Raw genomic sequence first — 11818 nt, forward strand, 5'->3', positions numbered from 1 at the left:
CCACCAAATTCTTGTTTTCTTTTTTTTCCAACCACTTAATCAACCTTATAACTAATAACTGCTTACTAATGTTGTTTTGGCAGTGTTGTGGTGCACTAAAATTCCAAACAGAATTGCTTTTCTGGTATGGAGATCCCTTAAGAATCGGCTACCAACAAAGGATAATTTGTTGAAAAGTGATGTTATTGATGTAAATTCTGACCAGACTTGTGTTTTGTGCAACAATTATATCGAATCAGCTCTTCATCTTTTCCTCCCATGTGAAGTAGTTACAAATCTGTGGCTATCCCCTTCATTTTCAGTGGCCCTTCATGAGAACCTGGAAGGTCATTTCTGGCAGTTTGTTGGAATAGAGAGTTTCATGATACTCTTCATAACTTCTCCCGGATTGGAATGTATCGTTTGGAGAAGAATCTGTGATTGGCTGCTGATGCGTTAGTAAAGATATCCGAGGTAATTGTTATTTTGGAATGTACCGGTTGTGATAAAAGAGTGTTTTTTAATACATGTAGTTTTAAAGTCTAGGCACTCTTTTGGGGAGTTTTAATTTTTTTCTCTGATTTGGTTACCTTGTATTTACCATTAAAGTGAGTTAATGCTGCATCAAGGTTGTATGTACTGCTCTTTCGGTACTTCTGGTACCCATATCTTCAATAATTTCTTCGTTCATATTAAAAAAAAAACTAATGTTCTTTTTTCTTGGTACAAGCTTACTTTTTTTTTTGCTGAATACATTCATTATCTCGAAATTCGTTTTTTTTCAAATCAGTAGTTCAAAACATTATTAGAATACAATTATGGGGTACTGAAATAAAATTAGCTTCCTATCAAAAAAAAAGAAAAAAAATAGCTGGTGAGCGATTTTACTTTTATCAACTCACCTGTCTAACCATTTTGATAAATATTAACAAATAACAACATTATGTTTCTAAATTTAATTTATTTTTGTCTATAAAAGGTTCTCCATATTTGATGGTTTTAACCCATCTCAGACCTCGATATATGTACATGTCAACAATTGGATACATTAAATTATCCTCAGTGTCAGGTAAGTATTAACAAGTCAACACGTTATATATCAACATAAGCTAGTAACTTGGGGGCTTTGTCCAAGGCCTAAAGGGCCCATTAGTTTTCAATTATGCAAAAATCAATTCTAAAATGCAGTTGAACCCAAAACATTAGTTGCTTTAAATTTTTCAACTTTCCAACATAATTTCCAAACACACCATTTCATGTCACACTATGTGAAGATCGGTGCCTTGGTTAGTTGAGTTGAGGCAATCTTGTTCCATTGAGTGATTGACACACCTTCAAAACAGTTTCACGAAATTAGCATTAAATTGGGAAGAAAGGGTTTAACCAAAACTGGAATGTTTTTCTGTACAATTAACACGAGTTCGAATTGCGCACCTCTCCTCTCCACAAAACCGAAGACAACATTTACAGCATTGATATAAAAATCTAGGAGGAAAAACTCGAAGCTTTTTACAAATGAAGAATCTGCAAGAAGCTTTGAACTAGTTCTACACTAATGTTCTTGGGAAATGGAAATGTGATAGGCAATCAGATGAGAATGTCACCTTCCAGCATCCTGAGCACCTATATGAGAAAGTATAAACAATGAGTGAGGGATGAATATGGGTTCCGGATAAGAAAAATTAGAAAGGCAAAATGCATGTGAATAAATTTTCCAACCTGAGACATTCGTGGCCTTAAATGAGGATCGCGTCCGATGCACAAAGAGGAACATTGCAGCATGCGATAAACCTCTTGATCAACATAGCAGTTCCTTAAGCTCGGATCTACTAGTTTGTAAATGGCTTGTTTTTCAAGCAATGGGCGTGCCTATGCAGACATTTGAACCACAAGCAATAATTTTAAGTGTTTGTCTTGAAACATCATAAGAAAAATTGAAAACTATAATATGTAGTAAACATTTTCAGATGAAATCTTACCCATTCACTTAGGCATTGCTGGCCCTTGGGCCGATTTATATCTACTGCTTTCCGTCCTGTGACAAGCTCCAGTAATACTATCCCAAACGAGTACACGTCAGCTTTTTCAGTAATTTGACCACTTTGAGCATATTCTGGCGCCAAATACCTATGAATAACCAAGGTTTACATCATCATTTTTTACAACTAATCAAAAGAAAATGGGAAAAATGAAATTGGCACTACCCAAATGTTCCTATCACCCTGGTTTCCACACCCATGTCTCCATCTGGCTGCCACCTTGCTAGTCCAAAATCTCCTACCTAAAATTAATTAAGACATTTCATATTATAAAACATACCTAAAAGCATAGTTATGAACATATGGCTTCATAGATAAGCAATCTTTAAACAGAAGTAAGTAATTGCTCTAAACAGCATATGAAACCATTATGTGAACACTCATTAGTCCATTTTTGAAATTGAAGAATGAGACGTACTAAAGCCTCGAAATCATGAGTGAGAAGAATATTGTTTGGCCGCATGTCACGGTGCACAATACAACCCACTCTACATTCTTCATGAAGGTATCTCAAGCCACGAGCTGCTCCAACTGCAATCTTTTGCCTAGCAGACCATTCCAGTACATTCTGCTTTCGTCCTGCAAATTCAAATGATCCCTTAAATGTTTTTTTATTTTTTTTTCTATATAAATCAATGGGTTTTCATGCACTATCAGTGTAAAGATTAACCAATAAAAAATAATAGGTATGACTTTTAAGATAGTTATTATCAAAGTCAATAAATTTATGATACATGACAATCTATGATTAAATGATAGTATAAAAAATCTTTACACTGTTAGTGTATTCTAAATGAATTTGACAAATGAACAAATATGGAAAAAGTGCATTGATGACACTAGTACTTCATGAGATATTTGATTGCTGCACATTCACAGTAGGACAGCCATTCAAAAGACATTTTATGAAGATTATGATGACAATCCCTCGATCAAGGTAGAATAAAGATCATTGGAGAGACAAATTTTTCATTAGGGAGTATAATGGTAATTAACATGTCAGATTATTTCAGCTGCAAAGATATGTAGTATGGGTAAAAAACATTTAAGGATTCAAAGGAATTTACTGTAGAGATGAGAATCCAGAGAGCCATTGCAGATGTATTCATAAACTAGCAATCTTCTTCCATCATCCACACAGAACCCAATTAACATCACAACATTGCGATGTTGTGCACAGCTTAAGACCTCTACTTCTGAGCAAAACTCTTTGTCTCCTTGAGTACTGGCTAATTTGTACTGCTTGACAGCAATGACTTGCCCATCAGGCAGGACACCGCGGTGTACAGAACCAAAACCACCTTCTGCCAAGAAGTTTGCTTGTGAAAAACCACCTGTGGCAAGTTGCAATTCAGAAAATGTAAACCACCTTGGTGGATTGCCAAACACAGGGGCCTTGTGCTGACAAATGGAGCACAATGGGGGAGGTCCAGGGGCTGAAGTTTTAGCCAGTGAAATTGCTTCTCTAACACTTTTGCTTAAGTTCACATCAAGTTTACAGTTAAGCATTCCTAGGATAGGATCTTGATCCAACTTTGAGAATTTCTGAAGCAAAGCTTCATAGGCAGTAGCTAAAGTCTTGTCACTGGATCTTTGCATGTTGTTCTCATGTCTTGAGAAATCACCATCCATGCAAATTACATTTGCAATCCATGGCTGAAAATATGAACTCTTGGATGACATACTTAGCTTTTCGCTCTCAGAGTCAGACTCGATATCCTCCAGGTTTGTCAGTCCCTCATGAACAAAGGTAAAACCTCTCCTTTGTCTTTCATTATTGTCAGAGCGGAAAAATGGTGAAGTTGCAGGATCTGAGCTTGATATGGATGATGTTCCAATATCAGTTGCAGTCAGTAGTGGTGACCCTTGCTCAGGACTACTAGCAGGAGTAACAGCTGGACCTCTAATTATATCTGCATGTTCAGAGTTGTCTTTGAAGTTCTTTGTAAGTGTCAATGGACAAGCCATGTTTAGTTCCATCTTAGACGAACTGTTCAAATTCAAGCGCAGAATCTTTGGCCTAGACCGCTTCATAATTACAATATTGCAATGCAGCTGTTCCATGCAGTATTTCTTTTCATGCTTCAATTTTCTGCAATTGTGGAAGAATAGATAATTGTTGTTCAGTCCATAAGTAACTAAGGTAATTTCACAGCAGGAACAGCCTTATATCAATGGCATTGCATATTAAGTTATTAATAAACACAGCAAAGATGTATTAAACAACACAGCCTTTAACATAGAAAGTGAAAATACAAAAGTATTCATTATTATATACATTACTTGTCCAATATAACCCAGCTTGACTGGACTCTCTTGGCTTCAGCAGAAACAGCTCCGCATAAAGAACCAGAAAGAATCTTCACTCTGATTTTTATCTGTGTAAATATTTGACAGTTTAGAAAAGCTGAACACTAGACAAAGCAAAAAAATAAATAAGAAAAGGAATGTTCAAACCTTCTCTGGATCATAAAAATCATGGAGTTGAAGTACTAATTGAGAACAGGAATTTGTAATAACTTCTTTCTGATCTGAAATGGTTCCTAAACTGGATCTCCAATGACTCGAGGCACAATCAGTAGTAAATCTTGAAAGTCCCCATACCCTCTTGTCTGCAAAAATGCACAGATTATAGTCAATCATGACATGAACCTCCCTACTAGAATGAGTAGAAAAGGTTTCTGGATTGTTCAGATCTCAAGCAACTCTAAGGTCCTAAAGCCTCACATATTTGAAAGTTCAAAACTGAATTGTTTAAAATGTGCTGTTCTTAACTTCTTTTTTAATCTCAGCTTTATAAAGTCATTAAGTGTGACATAAATTGAGTAAAGTAATTAACAGCCTAAGCAACTGGAGAAAAATTGAAAGAAAAGAACCAATACTTGAGGAAAGAGTCGGAATGAGAACCAACAGCTTAATGCAATCCCCTGGCTGAACAACATGAGTCAAAGCCCACACCAAAGCAGTCCTTGAAATATCTCTAGAAGCTTTCACTGCAACCACAACCACTTTACCGGTGCTTTCTGAGGTACCCATCTCTTCTTCATGCTCATGACGACCCTTTTGGCTGCTCATCTCAAATTCTCAACTTGCAACCGCAAAAGCCATCTGAATCAGCCAAAATATTACAACTTTGCAGCAATGAGCAGTGACAACAAACAGCCTCGGAAACCAAGGTTCTTCTTTTGTGTCGCCCAGAGCCAGAAGAGAAAAAGTAGAAGGCTACACACACTTCAAGGCACTTTAGTTAAACAACCTTCCAGTTAAAGCACACACAGCACAAGTGAAAATCCACGCTTTAACAGGGAGCGACACCACAAACAAAACAGGTACAGAAGAAAGGACAGTGCTTGTTACACTACATTTCATAAAATTACAAACCGAGGATGCCCATTTCACGTTGAATGCGTGAGGCTATGGAAACAGATTCCGTTACCCCATCTCGTATTATTACCATTTTGCTCTGACAGTGTGTGCATAATGATTGAGACACGAAGGGGCTTTGAAAAATTGAAATTAAAAAAGGGGGGGGGGGGGGGGGGGGGGGGATAATTTCAATTAAGTAAGGACACGAAGAAATGGACAGTTTTTAGGTGAGAGTGTAGAGACAAATCCTGTTCACTAATCCCAAAACTGAATGAAAAAGGTTCATGTCATATTAATCATGTTAACCACTGAATTGTTAGTCCCCTTCTTAGGAACCCACAAAAGTTCAAGCCATTTTCAGTTACCGAAAATTATGAGAATGAAAAAGGCAATGCATGATGAATGAGCAGTGTAAAATGTCACTTGAACCGAGGGAAATGGATGTTAAAAGTAGTACTAGTATTAGTATATTATTGGCAAGTGATATTTACACAGGTTTTACTTAGAAATCACTATCCATAGTTGTCAATGATGACATGACATGTGGATTTTTTTACTAGTGGTGTGGTACCAGTACCATTCTTGTGCAAGTTACAAGGCATTGAACTGAAGTCTCTTTGAAAGTTCCAATTACTACTATTAAGATTATTTAATTTGGAAATATGAATAATTATATTGGGCACGAAATTACACTGCACGTCAATCCCCACTCAACATTTGGCACAACAAGGTGCAATAGTAAAATACTACAAAAATCTAGGAAGAGCTGAATTGAAAATGTTGCTTTCATAAGTGGGAAGGTGCCAATTGTTTATAATCATTAACCGGAGAAAACTTTTCTCTACTGAATACAAATAGATAGGATGGACTAAGGCCACGATTGACTATATGCCCATTTTGTTTGCTATGTATATAATGAGCCAACAAAAGATATGTACTAACTTGAAAGTGAAAGGGTGATGTTATAATAAGGCATATGCATCTTTAATGGACGATATCTGCACTGCGGTTTATACCAATCAGGTTAGACTTGGCACAAACTTTGTTTCAGGCGAGCTATGTGTTCTCACACGTAATAATGCTTTATCGCGAGTTCATTAATGATACTGTGCACTGTCGATTATCAATTGTTATTCTTCCAATCCAAACAAACCATAGTAGTAATATGTTTTCTTTTCCCTTTCGTCAACGGACTTACAATTTATAAAGATCGACCTCCGAAAGATACCAAAAATAAATTAAAGATATAGTCATTTAATAATTATAAAGAAGGTAATAGGTAATACTTGTTTAAGTAGGGTATTAAAGTATGCATGCTAATAATAGATTCGAACCCATGTGCAGGTAAATAACAACTTTTAGTGTCCATATTCATACTTAAAAACCTATAACACATATTTTAATGTAATATTTTTTAACAAATTAATAAAATAGAAAAATCATTTTAGTATAAAACCTTTTTACGTAAAATTTTGATAGGATTTGATCATTTTACTACATCATGTTATTCATTAATATGATGTGGTGACATGGTAAATTTCTAAATTAATGTATAAACATAATTTTATGTGTGCACAATTTTAGGGTAGATGGATACTTTTAGTGTTCAAACGTGTACTCATGCTTGCAAAATTTTATCAATAATTACCTATATACTTGAAACAATCTAATAGGTAAAAACTTATCCACTCTAAATGATTTTTACGGATTCATTGAGTCTATATCTTATTTTCATCCATAGTTTCAATGCGAATCTCCACCTCAACCAGCCATTTCTCTAACAATATATTCATATTATTGCTCTAGCTAGTCATCTATAAGTGCTTTCCTTTATATAAATCAGGTGCATACCCACCCGTTGGCCGCCCAATTTTTCTTAAAATCAAAATTATTATTTGATTTAGTTAGGAATGCTTCAATTTGCCCATAATTGTTTCTCTTGAATTATATAAAGGGATGTTACCTACGAACTTATGATAGTTATATTAAAATATTTACTCTTAATTTAGTAGCATAGTACTGAAATATTGTTAAAAGAATCTTATCCACCAGAACCTGAAATACATGATAATCATGATGTTTATTAATAGTAGTATTATAAGAATTATTCTTATATATTTAGGAAAGAAATCGAGTACTTGTGTGTGTGTGTGTGTATATATATATATATATATAGAGAGAGAGAGAGAGAGAGAGAGAGAGAGAGAGAGAGAGAGAGAGAGAGAGAGAGAGAGAGAGAGGAGGGATTAAATTAATAATTTAATTCCATTTAATAGATAGAGTTGTAAGTAAAGGAGGTAAAATTTAATGATAATTAACTGATACGATATTTAAAGTATTTATTGTTAAAAAAAAAAAATTTAAAGATTGGTTATGATAAAATTAAAATTCAAAATGTCTAATTTTTAAGAAAAAAATAATAATCAACACTGAAATAAAATTAAAATTTAATAGTTTATTTTAAAAATATAAGTTTAAATATTAAATATACTCCTTGTATGGCATGGCCAGAATCCATGGTTGCTTTCTTTTATGCTTGGAAAACGTCGAGTAAAATTGTATATGTCTGCATGTTAGTCACACATGGGATGGGTAACATGGCACAGTTGTTGAGGTTGTCGCTTTCCTTACAGCTGATCAGAATTCAGAACCGGTGGAATCAGAACTTGGAAGCGAAATTTTTTTTTTACAGAAAAGCAACCATATTTTGTATTGGTTTTTTAAAATATGACTTATGATTAACATGGTGTTTGTTTGTGAGAAAAGAAAAGTGAAATAGAGTAGAACAAAAAAAATATAACAATTCATTTACAATTATGCATTTTAACCCCTTAAGTTAGTTCAATTAATTAAGTTTAGGGACATGAATTGTAAATAATATGCAAATTTCATCTCCAATAGCGCATTCAGCTCCTTTTCTATTTAATTTCTCGTCCCTTCTCCTTTTTATGAGACATTGACCTATTATGACCCTTGTTAGGGCAAGGTAGTATGAGCCTTGTTCAAGGTTTTGGTAATTAAGTGCTAGAAATCCATGGAATATATCATTTCGTGTGAAGCTTAATGCTACTGTATCCTGGATCATGAGGCTTTTATTCTGCACAGTTGAAGTCCTTATAGCAGAAACGAATTTATTTGTGTAATAAACCGAGATGCCTACTTCCCTTTTTATATGAATCATGGAATTCCTAGCACAATTCAGTTTTTTTCTTTTTTTTTTCTTCTTCCAAAGTGCACTTCTTTTTTCTTTTTCTTCTCCTCCCTCTCTCTTGACCTTTCTTCTTCTCCTCCCCACCATCTTCTTCTTCTTCCTTCTCCTTCCTCCCTCCCCCTTCCCTCTACAGTGATGACCTCCTCCTCCCTTTTGGGAAAAACTAAAGTTTCACATCACTTAAAAATAAAGTCAAATTAAAATATATAAGTGAAGGGCAACTCCCACTCCTTAAGTTAGCTTTTGAAATTGAGTTAGGTCTAAATTCACATTCTAAGAGTCTAAGATGATATCAGAGTGTATTCATGTAAAAATTGATTTGTAACTAACTAAACTAATCAATATCTTTAATATCCCTCTCTCCTCATACGTTGTGACCCCCTTTTCCCTCCGTCAATCTATCTATATAAGTTAGGGGCAATCCTTATTCTCTGAGCTAGTTTTTGGGGTTCTGTTGGTAATTTTTCTAACATTATGTAGAAATCTCCAGGTTCTTCTAAGAGAATTCATTCTCCATCCTAAAGATTTCTACACTATTTTTATTACAAGATCTTTGTAAGATCAGATCTTGAACACAAGATATTTGTTCAAGATTTGACATTAAAAATATTCTTATGGATGACTGAAAAAATATTGTAAATCATTCGACCTGAAATGTGAGTAAGAAATGTCATGTCATTAAACATATATGAATACAGGATAAAAGTCATGATAACTTTTTTGTACTATTGTACACCGAGGATTAGCATTCATATATTACTTTTCACCAATTTTGCCTTTCATTTTGTGATGATGATATATATGTTAATCTAGGAGCGAACCTTCATCACAGGAGATGTAGCGTCTAGGGCTCTAGGCACAGTCATATGATTTTTTTTTATGTGCGTTTATATTTAATATACTAATATATAATAGAGGTGTAAGGTTACAACCCTGTAGTTTGACAAGTGTTGTGAAGGACACTTGCTTGTGTGATTTGTAAAGAGATTTTTTGTTTTCAATTTTCATAATGTTATAGGATTAGATTTCATACAATATACAAATATAGTAAGTTTTAAATGTTCCATTGTGATTTAAGGAGTATATTTATATGTTAGATTGGATTAATTTTTCGTCATGTTGGTGTTTAATACTCACTCTGTTATGACCATGAATTTTGAAAAAGTTTTACATGAAGATTTATTAACATTTTCTGTATCATTTCATAAAAAAAAAAAATTGCTTTCTGTATCATCGGGTGAGACTCGATAACATTAGAAAGTGAGAATACGGTTTAATTTTTGTGGTAGCTACAACGTTATAACACATACTTCAGTGTTGTTAACGCAAGAGCAATGTGAAAAGGCTATAAATAGCATTCCAACTTAGACGCAAACAGTAATTTTTTACGGTTAGAGACCAATGATTATCTCCAGGTCTTCCTCCTGTGACCCTTTAAGAGGTGAATCTGCCGATTTGACAAAGTGTAAGATTCATCATTTTTTTATCGTGTTTTCTTCTATTCTCTCTCTGTTTGATGATGAGGAATTCCAATCCTAACATGATGTAATATGAATTCTCATCTATAATTCAAATTCATTTCTTTTAAATATCATATTGTTTGTCTCTATAAATTTGGTCACTCACTTATAATGGAACAGAAGCAGGTAGATACAATAATAAAACTAAATTTGAGAAATGTTTTGAAAATCGAAACAGGGCTTTATTTTTGTAATGGAAAATGGGGAACAAAACAATGCATCCACAAACAATGAATAACCCTATAATTGGTATCTGCTGGAGAGAAATTGTGTGAGAGAATGTACTCTAACAAGCCGTAGTGTTGGAGTGGAGTCTTGATTATGGTTCGATCCAAGTCCAAAACTACCACCACGCCTCCGCCCATTTTTTCAAACACGCACCTCAGATACCTACCTGAAAAGGGTATGGTGCCACAATGCTTTTTTTTCATCAACCCCAATCAATCATCTTAATATATTTAAATAGTTTCAATATCATTTAAATCTTTTAAATAAAATAATAAAGTATTCAAATTATATTTTTAAAAGATAAATCATCAATTCAAATCTTTTTAAAAAATAAAGAATTAAATTAGAAAAATAAAAGACTTAATAACCTATAATTTTTATAATAAAAAAAAATATGATTCTTATCACAGGAGAATCCAACATTCTCAACTTTCTTTTATCGAAATAAAATCAATATAAAATAAGGATATACATGAGAATCTTAATTTTTTGGGGGGGAATAGAAGGTACCTGATTTTTTTTTCTTATTATCTTCTAACAAATATATGAATTTATATTCTTATCTCCATATTTTTTAGAATCTGATAACATTCCCTTAAATAAACGTCTCCTAAGTTAAATTACTTAATTTTTTGAGACAAAAATTACTCAAATTAATCTTAATTATTTTAATATTTTAAATAGGTTCCTAAATTATTAATTTTTAAATTGAGTATTTGATCATTTAATTTTTTTCAGCGGAGTTTCTAAACTTTTCAAAACTGCCATAAATTATCACTTGCTTACTGTTTGAAGAAATTTAGTTTTTAGTTAAGGGACTAATTAATTGAGTGTTTGACTAATTTAACCTTTGAAATACTCGCAATTACTATACTTTTAAAATTATTAGAAATGTTGTTCTCGTAAATCTTTCAAGTTTAATCATATCAATGAAATTTGTGAATTTCACGACAAACCGAGAGCATCACGCATGTCTTATGCAATGTTCTCGTGTGTTCCATTCCATTCCAGGTCGCTGTCAATAACTTTAACGTATAAAAGGTGCAAAAGGTTTGTCGCTTAAACCAGTGATAATAATTTTACCAAATATACAAAGGAGCTTATGACAATATTAAATTGCGTCATGACTAGGAAACTGTCTCTATGGGTTAAGTTGAGTGGAAAACAACAGTGTTAGTAAGAAGTCATTGCCAGATATCCACCGATAAAAGCAATTGACGTTTGGACTTTGGAGGCATTAGTCACATTGATTGACAAAAACCATCTAACTGAATATATTTTTAGAAAATCAATTTTTTTCAAAGTTCTAGAGTACGCATATTGATATTGATTATTAATTCATCTAGTTGAAATTTCTCTGTAAAAAGGAATCATCCAGTTGAAACATTGTAAATAACAAATGTTTTTATCTCTGTTAAATACGCTACGACAAAAAAATACTGACAATTTTATATCAGATAAAGCTTTCTTAATAT

At 33.4% G+C, this 11818-nt stretch overlaps 1 protein-coding gene across 3 annotated transcripts; it reads right to left on the bottom strand.

Annotated features, from left to right (window-relative positions):
- Positions 1 to 968: 968 nt before the first annotated feature.
- Positions 969 to 5773, bottom strand: LOC114413511 (inactive protein kinase SELMODRAFT_444075-like). Of its 3 annotated transcripts, XR_003666922.1 has the most exons (10): positions 4901 to 5529; positions 4476 to 4630; positions 4302 to 4396; positions 3086 to 4110; positions 2437 to 2597; positions 2184 to 2260; positions 1959 to 2106; positions 1699 to 1848; positions 1414 to 1602; positions 969 to 1311 (listed from the first exon to the last, which is right to left on the bottom strand). XR_003666922.1 is itself a non-coding variant. In XM_028377965.1 (9 exons), exons 1-9 carry the CDS (start codon positions 5091 to 5093, stop codon positions 1567 to 1569), a joined length of 2040 nt encoding a protein of 679 aa, XP_028233766.1. In that variant the 5' UTR covers positions 5094 to 5773; the 3' UTR covers positions 1323 to 1566. The 3 variants fall into 3 exon arrangements, 2 of the variants coding, with proteins under 2 accessions (XP_028233766.1, XP_028233767.1); XM_028377965.1 differs by lacking the exon at positions 969 to 1311 and having other exon boundaries at positions 1323 to 1602; positions 4901 to 5773; XM_028377966.1 differs by lacking the exon at positions 969 to 1311 and having other exon boundaries at positions 1323 to 1602; positions 4930 to 5091.
- Positions 5774 to 11818: the final 6045 nt, after the last annotated feature.

Source organism: Glycine soja, chromosome 5 (genome assembly GCF_004193775.1).
Source record: "Glycine soja cultivar W05 chromosome 5, ASM419377v2, whole genome shotgun sequence".
Lineage (NCBI taxonomy): Eukaryota > Viridiplantae > Streptophyta > Magnoliopsida > Fabales > Fabaceae > Glycine > Glycine soja.

What these genes read in the sequence shown, in the direction of transcription:
- LOC114413511 (XM_028377965.1), bottom strand. Translation starts at nt 5,093, where the DNA reads ATGAGCAGCCAAAAGGGTCGTCATGAGCATGAAGAAGAGATGGGTACC. An exon ending in AGCTGGGTTATATTGGACAA is followed by an intron (nt 4,111 to 4,301) that starts GTAATGTATATA and finishes CCACAATTGCAG; the next exon opens with AAAATTGAAGCATGAAAAGA. An exon ending in TCTGGATTCTCATCTCTACA is followed by an intron (nt 2,598 to 3,085) that starts GTAAATTCCTTT and finishes TTGAATTTGCAG; the next exon opens with GACGAAAGCAGAATGTACTG.